This window comes from Labrus bergylta, chromosome 7 (genome assembly GCF_963930695.1).
Source record: "Labrus bergylta chromosome 7, fLabBer1.1, whole genome shotgun sequence".
In the NCBI taxonomy this organism is placed as follows: domain Eukaryota; kingdom Metazoa; phylum Chordata; class Actinopteri; order Labriformes; family Labridae; genus Labrus; species Labrus bergylta.
Window position 1 is genome coordinate 23168829 of NC_089201.1, and position 11279 is coordinate 23180107.

Sequence of the window (11279 nt, forward strand, 5' to 3'; positions counted from 1 at the left end):
TTTTCAGTTTACAGTTTTTCATATTCCAAGCTGTGGAAATAAGCACACCGTATTATGCAACTTTGTCCAACTCATTTTCTTACACCAAACATTTCAGGATTATTGTTTATGTGCCTTTATGATGTAACTTGGTGACGTTTAAGCACCCAGAATTCGCAATAGATTCATGAATCATAAAATATATTTTGGACTAAAATCATGCATCAGTGTTGACCCCATTCCTCGATGCAACTTTTGTTTGACATGGGACACATGCAGCAACAATAAAGATTACACTTCTGGGTATTTGCACCGGCTTCAAGGTTGACCTCCTGGAGTCTCACCTCGTTGCCTGCCAACTTAAGGGTGAAGACACAACCGTTGGAGATGTCTTCAACCATTCAAGAAAAAGTCGCATCGGGCTTTCTGAAGATATAAAATTGATTTTCTTACCCTCTGACTCAGCCAGTTAATTTTCCCCCTGTTTGCAAAGAGAGCAATTATGCCTTTCCCCCCCCAGAATTTCAGACTATTCCTTTTTTGATATGGCTCAGTACATATCTAGTTGTGGAACTGAGAAAAACAACAAACAGCTGGAGTTAAAGGGGAACAAAGGAATTTGTCTATAATGAGTGTTGCTTTCATCCAGCCAAGGGAATACACATAGATGGCCAAGATTAGACATCCTTCCTGCAGCATTTTTCATGGTGACTCTTGGGATTTAAGGATCGAAGAACACGCAAGTGATGTACAAAGGGAACAGCTCAAGGTGCATCGCCCCTTGACCCCTGCATATCATCAGGAGACAACCAAAATAACCCATGCAAATTTGAAAACACACAGACATGAACCCATTCCTCTTCAAACAGAGGAGGCTGTCACTGTGACGAGAATCGCAGTATTCCTGGAATGTCCTGATCTGTCAGGGCCAAGATGCCTAAGGGAAGGGACTGAAAATACCCCATACCCACTTTTCTTTCACATATACTTGCACGCATGTAAGAGGATGATTCATACGACAGGCCGTATTCAAAGTGAGAACAGATTACTCCTGACCTCATGTATTCACAGGTATGATGTATATTCACACTGACACTGTTCTCTTTCATCTTCACTCAACACCCTCTCCTGTCTTTGTCCCCTCTAATCTAATTTTTTTCACAGACTTTCCACAATCGAAAAACTTTTCACATGCTATCCAGTGATTTTGATGTATCTTAGCCAATGGCAAAACTTGCCTGTAATATTATACTCTTTTTTTTTCTCCAACGACATGTCTCAGTGAGGTGATGTCAAGGTTAAAGTAATGAAAAAAAGGCATGCCTCTCTTGCTGGTGTCAAGGGTTGTGCGACCCCTCAGGTGCAGGGCTGCTGTCTGTCTGACGAGGCCGGTAAAGCCCGGTGAATGAGTGGCACTTAGAAATAAGTGCCGATATGTGGCCAGAATGTAACACAATTGGACAGCACCAGGACGGATGTTTGAAGTGATCAGTTGATTGTGTTAGACTAATGATGATCTACATGCATGACAACTAACAGGTGTTAAATGAGGAATGTAGAGAAAAAATGATGCTGCTTGAGGGTAAATGTTTTAATTAAGTTTAAGGGATATAGATATGTGAGGTAAACGAATGTTAATTGATTGGGAAAATAAAGTAAGTGTCATCTATACAAACAAAATCATGAGGAAAAAAAGCATTTAAAAAAAATGATGGATATAAATGATATACTGAGGTGTCTGCCAAAGATGGTTGTCCACTGAAAAATCTGTTTTCAGGAATCGGGGTGGGAGGGGTCTGAGAAGGAACAAGGAGTGGGCGGGGCTAACGTCTTCATATTCCAAATGTCAATGAACGCACCACAACACGTTGAACCTTAAAGCGCTTGGGATGGACTTATTGACAGATAATGACTTTAACGCTGTCAGATAATATGACTTAATTAATACCACAGGTCTCTACACCATGAAGGACCAAAATGATCTCATGTTACTGCGTGTTGTATTTTTTTTTTTTTAACTGCGTCGTGAGCGTTTGTGGTAGTTCTAAAAGCAACATGTTGCACTATTCAGGACTCGATATTATTGGATCCAGGGGTTGAGGGCGCGTTTCTTCTTTCGTGGAATAAACAACAGTTGACTTTTATGTAGAAAAAGAGGCACAACTACTTGTCATGATGATACTGTGGACTTTACTTTTCTTCATCCCGGTGAGCGCACCCTTTCCTCATCCAACCGGTGAGTTTGAACCTGTGGTGACTTACGTTGAAGCCGGCTCTTTATAAGAGTTATAATAACAAAAGAGAGGCAGAGTCATAGTGGCACTGATTACAAAGTCGAGTGTCAAAGAGGCGGCTCTCTTAATAAGAAAATGTGCTGTCTATTGCATTTATTGTCTCTCACTGTAAGATAAACTCATCTTTTCTTTCCAGAAATGTCTAAACACAAAAGTCCAGCTGCCATGAGCCGCTGCTCCAGACGAGCTTGTAACCCTCGCATGGGCAACCTGGCCCAGGGTAGACTACTGAGCACCCTGTCGGTTTGCGGATCCAACTCCTCGGAGCCCTTCTGCTTCTACAAAGAGACGTCTGCCCCCCGCAGCAGGGGGTCCTGCCGGGCTGCAAAGTGTAGTCAGTGCAACTCTGCTGTCCCCAGCCAGGCGCACCCTCCCTCCGCCATGAATGACTCCCCCTTCCGAAACCCTGACTCTTGGTGGCAGTCTGCAGAGGCGGTGAAGGAGGAGACGCTCCAGCTCGACCTGGAGACGGAGTTCCTCCTCACTCACCTAATCCTGGTGTTCCGCTCCCCCCGCCCTGCTGCCATGGTGTTGGAGCGCTCCCAGGACTATGGGCACACATGGAAGACCCTCAGGTATTTTGCCAGGGACTGTGTGGAGGTGTTTGGGCTGGCTGAGGGCTCGCCTGCTTTGGAGAGTGGAGCAACCTGCACCTCAAAGTATTCAGGAGCTTCCCCTTGTACCAGAGGAGAGGTGAGTGTGAGTGTGTAAGTGTTAACATGTTGTGTTAAAGATGTGTGTTTGACAGTGTGGAATGGGGGACATAACTCTGCAGGTAAATAACCAACATTGCAGGTGTTTTACTTTACAAGAACTGGTGTATAGAGAACAAAAATACCTGTAGAAGGTGGTTGCCTCCTCATGCCCTTTGTAGATCCAACTGTGGATGACTGTAATGCAGTGGGGATTCATTTAGCTCCTTACATGTTGCACCTTTTAGGCCACATGTACAGAGGCTGTAGTCCTCATCACAGCGGCTGAGGGTTCCAATGCGATCTTGGCCCTTTGCTGCATGGCATCCGCCCCTCCCCTCTTTCTCCTCTCAACATTTCATGCCTCTCTTCAGCTGTCCCATCCAATAAAGAAAAAAAAAAATGGCTGAAAAATACAACACAGAAAAGAGCTGGGTTACATTGTGTTCGTTTAGTTTACATAATACATGAATTAAATACTTTATTAAAAACATTATATTCTGAAAATCAATGACATTATCATATTGTCGTACTATGATTTAATTGTAGGTTTTCGAGCAACATGGTAAATGGACTTGAGCTTATATCGCACTTTTCTAGTCTTCCGACTACTCAAAGCGCTTTTACACTGCATGTCACACCCTTACACACATCGCTATGTTGTATCATCCCTCAGAAGTAACTAATCCCATTCATACACCGCCACCGAAGCAGCGGGAGAAATTCAGGGTTATATCTTGCCCAAGGACACATCGGACCCAGCTGGGGATCGAACCCTTGACCTTCCGGTTGAGAGACTCTACCAACTGAGCCACAGCCGCCCCTAACATGCAGGGCAGTCCTAATTTAACATTTAATAAAGATAAAGGACAAAGACAAAAGTTTCTTTATATTTAAATAAAATAAAATAAAATATTTCTGACATCCGAGGGAGACCACATGAAAACACACCGTCAGGGGCTTCACAGCAGTAACACTCACCATCTGCTCTGCTCTTGTTGTCTGTGAATTGGCACCAGAGCGCACTATAAGCCGATATCACACAACCCACTGAACAAACAGTTGACCGGGCTTTGTAAACTGATCTCCTCTGATCAGCTGTGGGAGACCTTTTTAGTCAGGCCAGCTTTCTGAGCCGCAAACTGCTTTGACATGCACAGGCCGAATAACAATGTTCACTCTTACCTCTGATGTTTCCTCAAAGCGCTTTTCTGACCTGCTGCATCATCACGGGCCGGTGCTGAGCCAGACAATCAGCTATGGTTAATTCATGAGCAGGCCTTTTATTCACACAGATCATGTCAAAGAGACTCTCACAGGGACAAAGAGGCTCAGACCATGTTGGGAGGTTCTGGCTGAATGTCTCAATAAATATATGGCTTTGACTGATCTCATAATTACAGTTTATCTGCAACAAATATGTGTCCTGTTACAGTATGTCAGCTCTCTTTGTAAGCCTCTTACCCTTAACATAAATGGTGTCTCTTTTGCTAAACATGCAAGACATACCCTAAAAGTTGTTTGGTGTGTTTTGGCTATTAAATAACACATTCATAATTTAATTTTTAATTGAACTCTGCTTGCAGGGAACAGATTTAGCATTTGATTCAATAAAACATGCTGAGCTAAAGTGAACTGTATCACTTACTATTTATGTCACATAACAAAAAATGTCCCTCATCAGCAACTCTCTTGTTTACAATGCAAAATGTATGAGGTAAAGATTGTTGGACTATAAAATGTAATGACGTTAAGTTAACAATTTAACATGTGGGTTGATGGAGGTATGAACATTGAACAATGTCAGTTAAGTCAAATAATAACATCAGTTCTTTAAAAAAAGGACGTGTTTGAGATAAGTTGTTTGTCCACTTGCTCTTTCACCAATGCTTCATGTTTTTAATCGTATTTCCTGATTGTCTGTTGAACAGTTTTCATACTTGACCTAAGATGAGGATTAATAACCTGTGTAAATTGTAAATGGGGAAGAGATGTTGTATCTGAAAAACAAACGCTGTAACACATCTAATGAGAGAGAAAAAGAACCATGTTTATATTGGAGCTCGTCTGACTTTTCTAGCACAGCAGCTACAAAAGGAGCATGGTAGACAAACAAGATTGATGCCTGTTTTTTTCTTTGGTAAACTTACATCATTTGTTTCCATCTTAATCATTGGCTCTATATCAATTTGATCATTTGCTTAAAAGACTAAAACGTCAAACAGCACATTTCTAAGATTTGCTTTTTGTCTGTCCTCTTTTCTTTGATGTCCAGGTGATCTATCGAGCGTTGTCACCCTGGCACTCAGTGGATCCATATGGACCAGCAGCCCAGAACCAGCTCATGATCACCAACCTGAGAGTGCGTCTGCTGCAGCAGCAGCCGTGTCCCTGCCAGGCGAAACATCCTGACGCTGCCGCCCTCCCCACACAACATTATGCCATGTATGATTTTATTGTGAAAGGCAGCTGCCTTTGTAATGGACATGCTGAACACTGTGTGCCAGCCAGTGGCTACAAACCCAGTCTACAGAAAACAAACAACATGGTGAGTGATTTTAGACTGGTTTATTGCACACATACAGCTTCCAGGTGCACAATTAATCACAGAGGAAAAGCTCTTGCGCCGTTGTATCTGTTGTGAAATTGCACGGAGATGTTGTGTCAACCTGAGGTCTGAAAGCCGCTTCATATTGCCTTTGTTCTGTTTGGTAAGTTTGGGACTATACTGTTTGTGGTTTGATTCCCACCACTCCCTCATTACTTAGCTGTGTGTTGGCATGTGCTGCTGAAGCTAAACACAGCAGTGAAGGCTGGATATTAGGCAACAGCTTTACCTACCATTACAGGGATTTAACCATGTGGAAACCTTCATTATAGTATTCAGCATAATGCCTTCAAAATCCTTTGTCTTGGTCATGTTATTGTCTTTACTGTAAATGGAGAACAGAGCCAATTGTTACACAGGCAGTGTGATTGTGTATGTAGATGTTGGTGTGTTGCAATAATTACATAGTATAACAGATGCCACATGTGGTGGCTTTGGTGCTAAAAATCAGCATCAGTTAAAGTTAAAGTTAATGTGTACAAGAATACAAACAGTCAGACTTATTATGAATAACTCTTATCCTTCATAAAATCAAAATGGATAAATTATAAAACAATTTACCCCCCTTATAGTGTGTGCCCATAAAGCCTTGAGATATTCAGACCGAATTATTATTTCTAACCAGGCTGTAAATATGTTTCTGTTGTTAAAACTGAGATTTTTGAATGGGTGTGTATGTTACTTCCGGGGCTTCTGTAGCCATTATCAAGTGGACACTTGAGGTACTGCAGGTTTTTGCACATCTGCATTGGTTTCATTTTTCAACACCAGAGTTTGCCGCTTGCTTAAGACCTTAATTCTTCAAGGACTCAATAGAAGATGTATGTTTAAGTCCAAAATTAAAGTATTAACAGTAAACGTTAAAACAAAAAGCTAATACCACCCTGTTACACAACAAAGCCCTAATTATTTTAACATAGGTCCCGCCTCTGATAAGGCAAATAGCCAATCATGGTTTAGGATTTTAGGGCGGTAAGGTCTGTAGGTGTTGTAAATAATTAAAAAATAATCTTTAAATAAGAAATCATGTCAATAAATACACAAAATAATATCCCTTTAAAGAAAAATGAAAGACTCCCAAAACTTGCAAGAGACTATATTCAGAGAAAAATGATAAGATTAATGAAGATTCCACAAAGTTCAAACTAATTTTCCTGTCTGTTTCTTTTGCCTGGCAGGTTCATGGTAAGTGTGTCTGCAGACATAACACGGCCGGTGACCACTGCGAGCGCTGTGCTCCTTTCTACAATGACAGACCCTGGCAGTCTGCCAACGGCATCACAGGGACGCCGCATGAGTGCCAGAGTGAGTGATGGGGCACAGAGTCAAATGCAGAGTAGGGCACACAGCATGTAGACTTATCTCCAGAATGAATTTAGCCTCATATATCACAAGTAACCTTTAGACGCTCACGCCTGATGAATCACAGAGCACTTCCTCTTCTTTTTTTTCTTTTTTTTTTATGTCAGCTGCCGCATGAGTTGTCACAAGGGCTTCCAAATTGAAAGATCTTCAAGGCAAGAAATAACCTCTCAGTCTGTTTGTCTGTCCGTCTCAACCTAGAGTGCAAATGTAACGGTCACGCCAAGAGCTGCCACTTCTGTCGTGGACTGTGGCTCGCATCTGGACGGCGGAGTGGAGGTGTGTGTGATGACTGCCGCCACAACACAGAGGGCCGTCACTGTCAGTACTGTAAGAAAGGCTTCTTCAGAGACCCTAGCCGACCCAAAACTGCCCCTGACTCCTGCACATGTAAGGCCCTTAAAAACCGTTTTTCTTCAGACTGAAACTATAAATCTGTGTGGACGAGTGCCAGCAGGGAATTCCAATTAAGGAAGGGAAGCCTTTGAAACACAGAGGGTTGGCAATTGAGCTGAGATTTATTTGACCCTCAAAATGATCTCTTTGATAAGGAAGTTTTCCCGAAGCATCCTTTCTATGTCTCTGCGCTGTCAGTGATGAGAAAGTGAGACACCTTTAGATCGCTCCTTAACAGGAATGACTGTACTATTTTGGAATGTGACTGTGATTACGAACAACGGAGGAATTTCCCACGGACCGTGCAAGCGCATTTTTCTCATTCTCCCCCTCCCAGGCACGCTGCAGCGTTTTTAAGACCAAACACGCCGTTTTTTTTGGAAACAAGTCTGTAACAAAAAAATAAATCTGTCATCACAGCGTAGCATCAGGCAGCAGGTCTGACAGAGCAAAGAGAGAGAGAGAGTGATTTACTGTTTGTTTTTGCTGCAGCTGCTCAGAGCATGTCGAGTACACACTCCCAGCTTGTCCCTCGTTACAGGAGGATGATAAAACACGTAGAAGCACAAGCAAACATATTTTCGTACGCTGAAATCCCATGGCAATATGAAAGTAAAACAAGTGTGTTTGTCCTGTCCAGGCTCTTCATGTACTCAGAGCGCTTTGCCAGAAAAGGTTACACGTCTTTTGACTTACAAACAGAGATGTTAACATGCACTGCTCCTATTCTGTCTCCTTCTGCAGCCTGTTCCTGCCACCTTGTAGGCTCAGTCCTCTCAGGTGGTCGCCCTCTCTGTAACCCCAGCAGCGGGGAGTGCACTTGTAAGCCAGGTGTAGGAGGCCCCCGCTGTGACAGCTGCATGCTGGGATACTGGGGGCTTCATGAATACGGCTGCCGTCCATGTGACTGCACAGGGGAGTGTGACCCTTACACCGGCGACTGTATATCTGGGTGAGCGCCAGGACTTATCCATATGTATGTGTACTTAAAGTGATGCATGGTGTGGAGGTAGAGTGCATTCTGGGTTATTAACCCTGAGCCCCTGACTGCTTTTACCTCTGCGGCACAGCTCGGTTGAGGAAGTCTTCTATACAGCCGTTGGCCACATGGGACACAGCAGCAATAATAGTGAGACGGCACCCTTTAGGGTAGAGGAGCTTTTCTCTGCACTGCACCACTCTGGTGAGTCACAGGTCATATCACACTTAACACACTGCACTCACATCGGCCCACTGACATGAAAATGCTGCTTTGCTGATCCTGATAAAAAATCATACATCATCATGATTTGAATGAATCTTATTAATGATATTCATTATCTTCCAGAGAAATGTGAGTGTGTGGAGGTTGCTCTTGGCAGCCCTAAACTCTTCTGTGCTGCAGAGTATGACTATGGTAAGAGCTGAGAATTACATTTTGTCTCATGTTAAAAATCCATCGGATTTGCTCAGAATACAATTCTAAATGTTGAAAAAAAAGCCAGTGGTTTTCCCACTGTTGTTTAGATGTCTTATCTGGTGACTCCTTAAAGGTGCTTTCTGCAGTCTCTCCAAAACAATGTTTCTGTTTACATTCCTTTGGAAGCTGCCAGCCACAACACGTGTTTATGTTTCATTGAGGCCAAACACGTTACATCCAGTGTTTTCCTTGCAAAACATTTACAAAGGAAGTTGTTGTAAACTTTTGAACACTGAAACGTTTACACCCATTTCTTTTCTTGACTACGGTCTCCTTTTTTCCCTGCCTCTTGAGCCATGTGCTGGCATATGACTACATGTGTTGGCACATTACTTCAGCATGTACATTAGTTGAATGCTGGGATATTTTGGCACGGATGTGTGGCTTGTCTTCAAAACAAAAACAATAATAAAAGACAAAAATAACTTGTACAGCCTTTCCTAGCACAGCCATTCTAGTGGTCTAATGATTCAGCAGCTGAAAAAGATATCTGACGTCAGTCTGTAGCACACATAGAATTGCGTCCTACAATTTCCATGTTTCAATTCAAAAACAACCTTTTATTAGACACTCCCCGCTTATTCAAGGTCAGCATCTTTCAAACTCTCTGTTCAAGCTTATAATGATGGCTGTTGGTCAAGTCTCAAAATCCCAAGTGGAGTTAATCCTGATGAGATAACTGGTTATTTTCCTAAGCTTTAAAAAGCTTCTCTGGGGTCACAGAGGACATTATCCCATTGTTTTCAGAGACTCTGTTCTTCTCCTTATGACCAGTAAACTGGATGTGGATGTATCAAAGCGGAGGAATGTACCTTTCTACTTTTGAGTAACATAAAAAAGGTTCTTTGCTGCAAAAGGTTTCGTGTTTGAGAGGTTCAAAGTCAGGACTGATGATTGTATTTTGTTCTTGTTTGTTGACTCTCTTTCCTTGGCAGTGCTGCTGGTGAGGGTGATGTCAGCTCACGATAAAGGCTCCCATGCAGAGGTGGAGGTCAAGGTCAAAAAAGTATTTTTCCAGAACCCACAGTTAAAGATTCAGAGAGGAACTGTCACTCTCTACCCAGAGTCCTGGACCGCACAGGGCTGTACCTGCCCCATCCTCAACCCAGGTCAGCTCCAAATGAGAAACTTTTTATCACTCACGATGCAGAAGCTTATAATTAGTCAGCTCTGGAGTGGACAAACTGCCAGCTTTGTGCTGAATAGAGGATCTTTGTCGCCGCTCACTGAGGCTTTGAGTGTGTGCCAACGTCCTGGCATCGCTCATTTAAAACGGACATTCACAGCTTAGAGATTAAAGCAACCTCTGGTTTATGGGACTATTTCATATCCAACGCTTTCCTAATAACCATTTCTGGCAACATTCAGAGCAGCACAGTATTTAACTGGTTTATTCTGGTTATATAAAGATGTGTGTTCTTTCAGTTCTGTGTATCTTAGTATCATTCTGAGTAGAAATTAAATCAGGCTCTGCTGTTTTGTCTCTAGGATCTGAGTACCTGGTGGCTGGTCACGGGGACTGGAGGAGCAGCCAGCTGATGGTCAACACAAAGAGTCTGGTTAAAGCCTGGAAGTCCAGTCTGGGACCCAAAATCCTCCACATCCTCAGAGCAGACTGTGGCCAGCGCTAAGAAGTGCAAAGAAAAATTAGGCAAAGAGCCAGAGAAACAGAACGAACAGAGGGACTATTTGAATATTGTTGGACGCTAACATGAAAGATAAATCAGGTGCCTGCTGCGGGAACTCTACAAAGGGAACTTTACACTCCAAAGAGACAGCACTACAAAGCAGTGGTTGTTGATATGTGGTAGAAATGAGCACAAACAGTTAGCAGAATCCTCTAAAGGACGACTAGTAACTTAAGGATCAATGAAAACAAGTTACAGAACTTTAATCAGGACAGAAACAAACTTTATCTTGTCACCATCTTATTCCTGTTGCTGTCTGCTGCAGCTCATGACTCCAGGTTATTTATGAAACAATAAGGAATGCATATTAAACACTCAATTATGTTTTATTTGCTAGCCGTCAGAGTTGATGAGCTGGAGTACAGCCGAGGCCCACTGTATATATTTCACTGAAGGTTGTTTACTCTGGAATCCTGCGAATCATTCTAGTCGTTTCACAGATATCGAAGATAACTCATGAATGACACAAAGTCAGAATGTAGGCAAGTGTGTGTGTGTGTGTATGCTTCATGTCCTTGGCAGAGAGTGTGGGACTGTGCAGGTCAGAACAAGAAAGCCCTGGATGAGAGTAGAGGATGAAAAAAAAACAAAAACATTAAAGGAATCAGGAGAAATAATCTGAGCTGCTCCGCTCTGCTCCAGGACCCTGGAACGCCTGCTGTCTGACGAGAGTAAAACACACTTTCTGGAGTGTCTGAAGTACACACGAGCAGCTTAAACACTCAGGATTGACTGTTCTCTTAGGGCTCGGGCAGTTACAAGAGTGGATCATTGTCAGCGTTGTCAGACTTGTTTTGTGAG

General features: G+C 42.8%; 1 protein-coding gene across 1 annotated transcript; it reads left to right on the forward strand.

The window, feature by feature from the left end:
• Positions 1-1322: 1322 nt before the first annotated feature.
• On the forward strand, positions 1323-11078 carry LOC110004195 (netrin-4-like). The gene is made up of 10 exons (XM_020659745.3): positions 1323-2215; positions 2410-2966; positions 5241-5513; positions 6752-6878; positions 7137-7325; positions 8076-8283; positions 8402-8514; positions 8659-8727; positions 9726-9899; positions 10279-11078. The coding sequence occupies exons 1-10, from the start codon at positions 2152-2154 to the stop codon at positions 10419-10421; spliced, it is 1917 nt and encodes a 638-aa protein (XP_020515401.2). The 5' UTR covers positions 1323-2151; the 3' UTR covers positions 10422-11078.
• Positions 11079-11279: the final 201 nt, after the last annotated feature.

Excerpts from the sequence above, each read along its gene's own strand:
- LOC110004195 (XM_020659745.3), top strand. The coding sequence starts at position 2,152 with ATGATGATACTGTGGACTTTACTTTTCTTCATCCCGGTGAGCGCACCC. Across the intron at positions 6,879-7,136 it reads GACGCCGCATGAGTGCCAGA|AGTGCAAATGTAACGGTCAC; the intron begins GTGAGTGATGGG and ends GTCTCAACCTAG. Across the intron at positions 9,900-10,278 it reads CTGCCCCATCCTCAACCCAG|GATCTGAGTACCTGGTGGCT; the intron begins GTCAGCTCCAAA and ends TTTTGTCTCTAG.